The sequence below is a fragment of the Leptonychotes weddellii genome, chromosome 8 (assembly GCF_054177405.1).
Source record: "Leptonychotes weddellii isolate Sample4059 chromosome 8, ASM5417740v2, whole genome shotgun sequence".
In the NCBI taxonomy this organism is placed as follows: Eukaryota; Metazoa; Chordata; class Mammalia; order Carnivora; family Phocidae; genus Leptonychotes; species Leptonychotes weddellii.
The window spans coordinates 107,327,228-107,339,160 of record NC_138376.1 but is presented as its reverse complement, the minus strand read 5'-3'; the positions used below and the strand labels follow the sequence as shown (position 1 = coordinate 107,339,160).

The 11,933-nt window shown below is 38.2% G+C and overlaps 1 protein-coding gene across 1 annotated transcript in view; it reads left to right on the top strand.

The window, feature by feature from the left end:
* The window catches only part of TXLNB (taxilin beta), a 46,028-nt gene that overhangs the window by 17,344 nt on the left and 16,751 nt on the right, over positions 1-11,933 (top strand). The window contains exons 5-7 of the mRNA XM_081829377.1: positions 5,801-5,995; positions 7,817-7,936; positions 11,896-11,928. Coding sequence (XP_081685503.1) covers positions 5,801-5,995; positions 7,817-7,936; positions 11,896-11,928 — 348 coding nt within the window. The remainder of the gene's footprint in view (positions 1-5,800; positions 5,996-7,816; positions 7,937-11,895; positions 11,929-11,933) is intronic.

Sequence of the window (11,933 nt, the reverse complement as noted above, 5' to 3'; positions counted from 1 at the left end):
GCAGGAGACCCTATCAGTATAGCCACACAGCCTCACTAATGGCCTCCAGTTATGGACGATGAAGTTAAGTATCATTATTGTGCCAGGACTTGTGCTAAATGCGCTAAATAACATGTTATTTTAATCTTCACAACAACCTTGCAAGGGTTAATAGCTCCATTTTATTGCTGAATAAACTGAGACTCAGCAATCCAAATCAGTTGTCCAAGGTCATGCATATATTATCAAAATCAGGCTTCAAATTCAAAACATTTTTCCGGGTTCCTCCTCAGTTTTTCTTTAACCCATGGATTATTTAGAAGTGTTGCTTAATTTGTATAGCCCTTCATACATGGTCTATCTTGACAAACATGCTATACACACTTGGAAAGAAGGTGTGTTCTTCAAACGTTAGGTATAATTTTGCATAAGCAACAATTAGCCCTAGATCATTTAGGTTTTTACTGAATTTTTGTCCAGTTGTTCTGTCAATTGTTGAGGAAATCTCCTAGTATAATTTAAAATCTAGTATAATTGGGGAACGGTCTACTTCTTTTAATTATGTAGATGTTTGCTTCGTGTATTTTGAAGTATTAATTTGACAGGTATACACATTCGTGATTGTTATGTCTCCTTGATAAATTGTGTTATCACTATGAAATGTCCTTTGGTAATAATCTTTACTTGATGTCTACATTATCTGATATCAATAAAGCCCCTCCAGTTTTCTTATTCTTATTGTTTGCATGGCATGTCTCTTTCCATCCTTATTTCCAAACCTGGGCCTTTATATTTAAAGTGAGCCTCTTGTAGACAGTATATAGTTAGACCTTACTTATTTTCATTCTTATGATATCTATCTGTTAGAATACTAGTCCATTAACATACAGTGTAATTATCAGTGTGGTTGGATATGCTTCTACTATTTTATTATTTATTCACTATTTGCCATCTCTGTTTTCTGATCCTCTGTTCTTTTCCCACTTTCCTTTGGATTATTTGAATATTTTAAAAATTCCATTCTAATTTATCTCTTGGTTATACTTCTTTATATTTTCAGTGGTTGCGCTGTGATTACTTAAACATTCTTAACTTTCCAGTCTACCTGGAGTTAATACCGTCTCACTTTATGTAATGTGTAGAAACATTGCAACCTAAATAGGTCCATTTACTGACCCCTCACTTCAAACTATAATTGTTATATGTATTACATTTACATACATTTATAAAGCCCATGAGGCAATGTTATAATTTTTACTTTAAATGATCCTATACATTTCTTTAAAAATTAAAGGCAAAAACTGTCTTCTTTATTTACCCAGATATTTACCATTTCTGACACTTTTTATTCCTCCTGAACCTTCAACTTTCTGTCTGGTGTCATTCCCTTCAGCTTGAAGAACTCCCTTTAGTATTTCTTATACTAGTCTGCTGGCAATTAATTCTCTTATTTCTTTTTTTTAAATCATTAAAATGTCTTTATTTTGCTTTTATTTTTGAAGGCTATAGTCATTGGATATAAAATTCTGGGTTGGCAAGCGTTATTTTTTTCTTTCTCTCTCTCAGCCTTTTATAGGTTCTGCATTCTGTAACCTAACCTCCACAATTTCTGATGAAAATCAACAATAATTTGAATTGTTGTCCCCCAGTATGCAATATGCCATTTAACTCTGGCTACTTTCAAGGTTTTTCTATTGATCTTTGGTTTTCAGAATTTTGACTTCTTTATATTTAGCTGCAGTTTTCTTCATACTTATCCTATTTGGGATTGGCTGAGTTTCTTGTATCTGTAATTTATGTCTTTCACCAATTTTGGTAAAGTTTCAACCGTTTTTCTTCAAGTATTTTTTATGTCTCATTCTCTCTCCTTTCCGTCTAAGATTCTAACTTCATGTGTGTTAGGCCTTTTTTTCTTAAGATTTTATTTATTCATTTATTTATTCAGAGAGAGAACAAGCAGGGGGGAGGGGTGGAGGGAGAAGCAGACTCCCCACTTAGCAGGGAGCCCTAAGCTCGGGGCTTGATCCCAGGACCCTGGGGACTTAACCAACTGAGCCACCCAGACACCCCTGTTAGACCTTTTGCTATTGTCCCATAGGTCCTTCGGTCTCTCATATGTTCTTCACCAATCTTTTTTCTTCTATCTTCAGATTAGATCATTTACAGTGGTTTAGCTTCACATTCACTGATTCTTTTCTCTGTCATCTCCATTCTGCTCTAAGTCCATCCAGTGATCTGTAAATTTCATATTTTGTTACTTTAACTCCAGAATTTCCATTTGGTTCTTTCTTATAGATTTTTTTTTCTCTCTTGAGATTTCCTATCTTTTCATTCATTAAGGTAATACTTTCCTTTATAATCATTAAGCATACTTATAATACCTATTTTAAATTCTCATTTGCTAATTCCACATCTGGGTCAATATGGAATAGGCCTCCTCTGATTATCTTTCCTTATGAGAATGGGTCACATTTTCTTAATTCTTCATACATCAAGTCACTGTAGACTGTATCCTGGATTTTGCAGCTGTTGTGTTGTGGAGCATATGGATTCTACTATACTCCTTGAGAATGTTGTTTTTATCATTCTTTTTAAGAAGGCATTTAACTTGATTAGAGCCAAATTGCAAATCCCCTCTCTTGGGCAGCAGCTCAAACTCAGTTCATTTCTTTTTTCTCAGTTAGGCTGCTTTGAGCCTGCCCTGCACTTGTGTGGTTCAGGGTCAGCCAAAGATTTGGGCAGAATTTATCCACAGAATTTAGGGCTCTTTCTCTCTCTCTCTTTTTTGGGAATCTCCCCTCATCTTCCAGAAGCTATAGCTGCTGAGAACCCTTCATTCTTCACACCAGAAAAATGGTAGGTAGGTTTTCTATGAGTTTTACCCAACCCATGCAGCTGATAATTTCAGTCTTCATTCAAGCTAAAAGCTAGAAAAAAAGAGAGAGAGAGAGAAACTTACAGTATACCATTCCCTTTTTACAGGTGTCAACTTCCCTCTAGAATTTGCTTGATTCTATCTCCAGTTCTCCAGTGTTGTTGTTGTTGTTGTTTTTAAAGATTTTATTTATTTATTTGAGAGAGAGAGCACAAGCAGGGGGAGTGGGAGAGGGAGAAGCAGGCTTCCCGCCGAGCAGGGAGCCCGATGCAGGGCTCGATCTCAGGACCCCAGGATCATGACCTGAGCTAAAGGCAGACGCTTAACGACTGAGCCACCCAGGTGCCCCTCTCCAGCGTTTTTAAGTAGTTGTTTCTTGCATTTTGTCCACACCTTATACTTATTATCCGTAGAAGGGTCAAAGTGGTATGAGTGGTATTAGTAAAACAACCTAAGTATATCTGCATCTAAAACCCATGTGCTAGGAGCTTGGGAAGATATAGAAAAAGAATGGGTGCCAGGCTCTTCCACCAAAAAAAAAAAAACTTAACTATTACTATTCTTTATTAAAATTGATTCTTCAGTGAGTCAAAAAAAAAAACCCACAAAAGCTCACAATTTAGGATAATTTAGAAAAAGACCAGTGAAGGTCTGAGACATGGGTTTATTTCAACAAAATACTCATATATTTGAAGCAATAAATGTGAACTTCAAACTATACTGAAAAAGAACTTGCCAGTAAGAGATGGGTAAGTGTTTCAGGGAATATGATTTTAGTAAATGAATAAGTAAGATTTGTTATCAGAATATCACAGAATTTTAACATGGAAAGGACTATAAGACTCACCTAGTCCATGTTACTCATGTCTGTATGTAAATTAATAATTTATTGATTCACTGAATAAACATTTACTGAATATTTATGAATCGTGGGCCAGGCACAGCACCAGTTCTAAGATGCACAGTGCTGCTTGCACAGCCCATTTTCTTAGTTATTTCAGACTTTGCCATTCAATCTTATTTGCATTATTAATTTCCATTTTGAATAATGTGCTTGATAAGGAAATTTTTTTCTCTGACATCATCCAAATGATTCCAAATTCTTTACCAATAGAATCAAATGTTATAAGACCTTGCTAGATGTCTTTTTCTCTCATTGAGAAACAGCGTACTGTGAAGTGCAAAATGCTACTTTGTGGGCCAGGATTCAGCACTATGATGGTTTGACCTGTGTTTAAACCATCCTGACACCTACACCTTCTTTCTGTAGCCAGTTGCCAGTGCAAGTTCAAACCTGCTGACTATCCTGGGATGGTTCTTTCATTTACTCATTCATTCATGGATGGAGTAGTTATAAATGCAAATGGCATTCAGATCATGGTCCATAGTTCTACAGCTAGGAACCTGTTGACTTCTAAGCTAAGCTGAAGCAGCAAGGAGACAATCACTATCATATGTATATTCAGTGACTCTTAGCAGATGGTTATAATCATGCTTAGTGAAATATATATAAAGTGAGTGTTAGCATACAAAGATCAGGGAAATAACATCTCAGTTAATGTCTTCAGATTAGGAAGTGTCGCTATTTCCTACAATACCCCTAAGAAATGGTTTTATGACTTAATTATGATTCAGATAGCAGGAGTTTTATTGGAGTAGGAGAATATGTTAATATTGTAGAGGAAAGAGGATACCTAATGATAAATTAATGTATTTTCAGAGCATAATTCTTAGCATCAGTTTTTATTTTGATCACATTATTCTACTATCATAATAAGGATTTGCACAATTACTTCTATTTAAATCATTATTTCTTTTTAAAAATCCTGTTACATAATTTGATCACAGGAGGCAACTAAATGAAGTATAATTTTACTTGCCAAGCATGAAGCAAGCTTTCATAATAATAATTAATCAGAACTGAAAGGCATCCTAAAATGTCTATATCATTTTTCAGCAGTGTCTCTATCTTTGGTATGATATAGCAAGATTAAACCCTTTGATTCTAAATGAATGAGAGGAATCATCACAAAGCAAATAATTCTCAATATAGATATGGGGGAAATTTGGGCACATTGTTGGTAGTTAGCAATGAAGGGAGTGTTTTGATTTAGGAGAAAAGAGAACAGAAATGATATAAAAGTTAATTTCCGATTCTTGAATGTTAACAAAGTGGAAGAGGGAGAAATTAGATGTTTCATTTCAGAGTTAAAAAAAATTTGGAACTTAAAATTGCTTTCAGATTCAAACTTTATATTGAACATTTCAATTACCCTGTGTGACATGTGGGCTGATTGTTCTTTCAGAAATAAAATATACAGCAAATTTTCTAAGATTTCTTTTTACATTCTTGAATTGCTATCATTGATCTATAGCTATCTTCGTTTCCTTTTCAAGCTTGTTGATGAAAGTTCTTCTTACTAAGAAAAAGTTTATATTGTGATCACTTATATTTACTAAACTTGGGTAATACAATTACGTGGTTAACATGCCATAGTTTTTGTTTTTTTTTTAATAGAGGAATATAAGATCTATTATTCTTCTTTCTGTACCAAACCAAGGAAACACAGGATCTGTCTCATCCATCAGTAAAGCTGAGTGGCATTTTTTCCAGGCCACAGCCAAGAGATCAAAACCCTGTTACTGCGTGTTTGTTAGAAAGTGGTAGTGTATGCACTCAGCCGGAGACGACCTGTCATCTTTAAAACAAGCCTATTCATCACCAACTATCAATTTCAAGGCCTTCATTGCACCTGCTCTGAGTAACTGTGTATTTACAACTGAAACTTTTGCTCATACATTTATTTTGGGGCTGAGCAAGGTTAGCTCCAGAGAACTGAGAAAAAAAATATCCTACTTAACCCTGCACATTGATCTCCTTTCATTGACGTAACCCTGAGTTGCACGTAAACCAGCCTAACAAGAGACTTTGCTTTTTATACACAGGAGGAAACCCTTCAGCGGGCACGAGAGGAAGAAGAGAAAAGGAAGGATATCACAAGTCATTTCCAGACCACTCTGACAGATATCCAGGCCCAAATTGAACAGCAGAGTGAGCGAAATATGAAGCTGTGTCAGGAGAATACAGAGCTTGCAGAGAAACTCAAAAGCATCATTGATCAGTATGAGCTTAGAGAGGAGGTGAGAACCACATCAAACAACTTAGGGGCACTATATATAGATCCAGATCTGGGCTGTGAAGGTGGGGGACTTGGTTAATAAGAAAGTTATGGCCAGCCCTCTCAATTGATTAATATTTAGGATTGGATTTCTTTTACTAGCCAAAATAAAAACAGGTGGTATTGCAAAAGACCTGGCTGAAAGCCATATGGGATTTCTTTGAAACTGGAATCATTGCAAAGCAAAGGCAATAAATAGGAAGTAGTAGGCCGTGAGCATAGTTATCCTTGAAAATAGTATTTCTCAGCTTTTTAAAAACACTTTCTACAGAGCTAGGAAATATCTCATAGACTCCCTCTTAAGAATCATCATGTCAACTAAATGAACCATCTGTGTTCTATATGCCCCGCAAACCAATAATAGTATTAATAATATAATAATTATAATATTAATGGTATTATTTATTCAGTGCTGAGTTTATGCCAGGAAAGGTGCTGAGTACTGTACTTTACATACAATATGTCATTTCATTGCTTCAACAATCTTATGCATTAGATAATACCATATCCACATTATATGGGTGGGAAGCAGAGGCTGAGATTAAATCACTTACCCATAGTCACAAAAGCCAAAAGAGTTTTGCTTTTAATATTTTACATTAGGGACACTATGAGGATCTTTTATAATTCCAAAATTATATCTTAATATTTAATATATTTTTAAGACTCCAAAAGCCCTCTCAGGGTTTTTATATATCATAATTTACCCCATCCCACCCAAATTTTAAATGTCTGCCTTAAATGTCACAGAACATAATCAGAGTGGCTCTGTTGGCAACATGCTAAGATTTTATCAAGAGAAAAACTGAGCCAATAGCACACGGAAGCAGCAGTTAGGTAAATCAAGACACCCCTCACAGTAAGCCAAAATGCCATGGTATCATTTTATCTTGTCACCAAGATCAATCCTACTCCAGAGTGGAGGTTCAGGCAAAAGCAAAAGGGAAGAAGCTTAAAAAAAAAAAAAAGTCCATACTCTTCAGAGAGAGACCAGATAAGAATGGCCTGATAGACCAGTTGTACATTCTTGAGATTGGTTCTAGATAAGCCCCAAGGCTAGAATCCCATAGGTCCTCTTGCCGATGGGGCCACCTAAGGACCAAGGAATTCTCTATGCTGAAGTAGAATTCAAAGCTTCTCTTCACTAAGCTAGTTAAAAGGTCAAAAGATGTAGAGGAGGCAGGAGCACATTTGCATATCAATTCATCAGTGACCCTTGGCCTTTGTCTTGCCCACCAGAGCTACAGAGTTGAAGTAGGGGGGGTTCCCCCCTGAGTCCCAGACCCTGGGCCACAGGTTGGTCCCCCAGAGCTGCCTCACAACCCTTGAGACAAGAATGTGGAAGAGAATTCACTATGATAAATTGTATGAATATGATTAAAAGCAGTTTTAGACTCACAGAAATCACCAAAATACTGAGTGATGGTGCTGTAGCCCTTGCAATATACATCAGTCTGCCATCCAGCATAATAAGTAGCATCATATCTGGTAGTTACTAAGTTTAGACCACAAAGTTGGGAGCTTCTGGAGCTAACATTACTGAACTCTGGCACCTCTACCTTTTGCAGCCACTACTTTGTAAACTGCCAAATGCAGGGGACTTCACCAATTTATGACTTTTATACAAAGTCGTAAGTGATGCCAGTGCATTTATTCCCCCTGCTGCCCTTCTCTTTAAATCTCAAAACCTGGAGAACATGTGTGTTGATATTACTTTTTTATCTTACATTTCTCAGCACCAGTAATAAGTCAAGCTTGATATGTGCCATTTCTTTTCCCTTAGCATCTGGACAAAATACTTAAACACAGAGAACTGCAACAGAAGCTGGTAGATGCAAAACTGGAACAGGCCCAAGAAATGATGAAGGAAGCCGAGGAGCGACACAAACGCGAGAAGGAATATGTACTTATCAGTGTGCTTGTCTGGTCTGCCTGGGGCTCAGAGAACCTCTGAGAAAGTTGCTTTTGATCAGAATCACAGAACACTAAGCTGATGGAGGGATCCTGAGCTTCCCTAGAGAACCACATTGGCCAGCCCATAGAAGGCACTATACCTATATGGTTTTTGACATAAAATAGTCACACATCCATTCAACAGACCTTTTTCAAACACCTGTCTTATGCCAAGCAGCATCCTAGGTGCTGGGGGATAGCAGTGAGCAAGACCAAGAAGGCCATGTCCCAGCACAGAGACTAGAATCTAACTAGGAAAAGACAGACAATAAGCAAGCAAACAAAGAAGGAAAATTTCAGATAATAATCAGTGCTATTAGGGAAATAAGGAGGAACTGAAACGGGGCAGAAGGAGGGGGCTACTGTAGACGGGGTGACCAGGAGCCAAATTGCATAGCTTTGTAGGCTTGGAAAGTAGTTTGGATTTTATCCTAAAGATACTGAGAAAGTCCTGGTAGTTTTAGCTAAGGAAGTGACATGATCTGCCTGGCATCTGTAACAGATGAATTTGGCTCCTGGGTGGAAAATGAACTGAAGAGGGACAAGGAGGCTACTGCAGCAGTCTGGGGGAGGCATGATGGTGGCTTGGGTTGGGGACGTGGCAGTGGACCAGGGGAGCTGGACATGGATAGAAGTTACCTCTTCAGGCAAAACCAACAGTCAGTGCTCTGAACTTAAGATGGTGACAGTGAGGAAAGGGAAGAGTCAGAGATGATTTCTGAGTTTGGGTTTTAAGAAACTGAGTGGTGGCTCTTAATGACATCTCATTAACCCCAAACATTCCAAAACAGCTGCAGGGCCATTCTCCATATGCGAGAACTGAGGCTTATAGAAGACCTGTGACTTGTTTAAGGTCCCCACATGGCTTAGTGACCAAGATGTGTTGGTTCCACTACCACCATCCACTACCACCACATCACATCTCCAGTGTGTCTGTCTCCAAAGCCTAAGCTCTGTGATTGTACATCACACTCAGAGGTGGGTTTCAGAGGCATGAGTCAAAGTGTGCGTCTGTTGCTGGGGAGAAATTTAAAACTCAATCAGTGGACCAATCATCCAAATTTGGCCATTTAACAATTGATCACGAACTCTGCAATTACCTAAAATCAGACTAGAATCATTTCAATTTGTTAGAATAGTGATTTAATCATAACTTCGGTTTCCAAACGTGGCAACAAAAGGACAAATTTTGGAGAACATAACCTGATGGACATTGGATAATCTCAGATAAGAAGTCCACGGGTTCTTAATAAAAAAGATTAAGTTGGGGCGCCTGGGTGGCTCAGTCAGCCAAGTGTCTGCTTTCCATTCAGGGAATGATCCCAGGGTCCTGGGATCAAGTCCCGCATCAGACTCCCTGCTCAGCAGAGAGTCTGCTTCTCCCTCTCCCTCTGTGATCACTCTTGCTCTCACTCTCACTCAAATAAATAAATAAAATATTTTAAAAAAGAAAAGATTAAGTTGTTAAATCCATCTACAACCTAGCTCTCAAAATAAGAAATAAAGCATTTAATTATTATTCAGAATCCAAGAAAACGGATACTCCACCGTTGGCACAATTATCCTCTTAAGCAAACTATGCTCCCTTCAGGATAGCAGTACCTTTGATATATAACATCAGACATGACAGAATAACTAGGCAGAGCTTCATTTGAAAGAGACGAGGGGCAGTTTTGAGGTGACCCAGCCTTAGCAAGAAACTAGTGTGCTGCCCTATTTTCCTACCCTTGTTTAGCAAAGCAGCAGATTTGAGTCAGAGCCCAAAAAAGTAGCCCCCTCAGTCCTTCAAAGCCGGCCACCTACCCGGGTTCCAGCTGTGATGCTTCTTATTGAAAGTGGTGAAATATCAAGTCAGACCTGGAGGGTTCCCTCATCCCAAGCAGAACAGACAGCCACCTTCCTCCCACTTGGTCAGGGAACCACCCATCTCCACTGGGCTCCTCAGCCTGCTCAGTGGAGCAGGGGCTCAGATGGCCAGAGGGGAGCCCACAGGTCTTGTACTCCACAGCTGCCTCAGCCCTCCATGGGATGGGTTGACTGCACTCCTGTAACAATGAACCTTCACTGCTCGCTGGGAGGCATAGAGGAACAGACATAACCCACTTTACAAATAGAGAGGTTGAGCCACGAGAAAAAGATAAACTTGAATACGAAAAAAGATGCCTCCAAGCTTTTTTAAATGATGACTTTATTGTCTTTTGTTCTGATTACAAAAAGGGGACATTTTTAAAAACAGGAGCAAAGAAAAAGAAAATATAAATCAGCCTATCTTGAAGATAGGCTGAGTACTTCTTAAGCTGATGGCCACCTAATTGACTAGCCAGATTAATCCATGATGTCCACCATTCTCTCTGAAAACACACTAAAGATGCCCACAGCCTGTTAAATCCTGTGGCTAGACAGCCACTCGAGTGTCTATACATGGTTTCCCAAGTTAAGTAAGATGGCACTGACCAAGAATCAGCTTTGCTTTTGTATTATGAAAACCACCAGAATGACACAGAAACTGATGAAATATAAGTGTGAAAAGAAAGAGCTGTTTCTATGAAAACTATGCTTAATGCTTTGAAAGACTAAATGTAGGCAAACAGCATAAACCAATTGTCAAGTTAGATGGGAGTAGCTGTAAAAGACTGGGAGAACGCTCTACAACTCCAGAGAATTATCCAATCAAGCTTCTTCGCAAATATCTTTAGGTCTGCAGGTTCTAGTACTATTATTTAAAAAAGTTAAAAAAAAGGATTATAAATCTTACATGGCACATTATGGACATAATTTTTATAAAAACAGAACAAAATAACAAAAAGCTCCTCTGAATTCCAATCAGAAGACCCATGCCCAAAACAAAGATCACAGCCCTCTATCAAAGCCAATAAATAAACATGCATCTTAAATTAAAATAACATTTTACTATTTTTATAAAGATTTTATTTATTTATTTATTTATTTATTTATTTATTTATTTATTGGGGAGAGAGAGCACAAGCAGAGGGAGGGGCAGAGGGAGAAAGAGGAAGCAGACTCCCTGCTGAGTGCAGAGCCCAACTCAGGGCTCCATCTCACAACCCTGAGATCATGATCTGAGCCAAAATCAAAAGTCGGGTACTTAACTGACTGAGCCACCCAGGTGCCCCAAAAATAACATGTCTTACATATGGTTGCGTGATTTTTATGCCTAGAAACAACGTTTTCAATTTAACCTATCAGCTCTCAGTTCTGACTGTCTTTGATATGAGGGCCTTAGTTGTATTTGAAAAGCTGCCTCGTGGAAGAGGGATAAGACTTATTGTGTAAATCTTCTATAAGATTTGGAATAATAGGTCAAATTTCTAACCCAGTGTTTCTCAAAATGTAATCCATGGAACACCAACATCCAAGCTGTCTTGGGGATTTGCTCTCACTATAGACTTTAATCACACTCTGTACTTCCTAGTTTACATTCTTTGAGAGGGATCTGCATTTTAACATGCTCCCTAGCAGATTCTGATGCATGCGATGGTGGAGAACCGTGGTCTAGGAGAATAACTTTGAGTTACTATAAAGGAACAGCTGCTCACAACAATGACCCAGGTGGGGGTGTTCTGGAGATGTTCAAGCAGATGCTGAATGATGGTTGAGCAGGACTGGTAGAAAAGGTTCCAGAGTTTGGTGGGAGGTTAAATTTTATGTGATTCATGCTTGAGTTGCAGATTATTTTTTCTCTTTTTTATCGATTAGAACCACAAACTTTTAGTGGCGAATCCAACTGTTCAGCTGTTTCCTTAGCTTTCCTAGATACTTTGCGAAGTTCCCAAAATTTTACTTAAGAGGGTTAGTTAGCAAGTCATTAAGTCTTACACACAAATTATTGCCACATGGTGATGTAAAGGGCAATTTGACAGTCTTTCCATGCATTCTCTCTCCTCACAGTTGCTGAACCAGGCAGCAGAGTGGAAACTTCAGGCCAA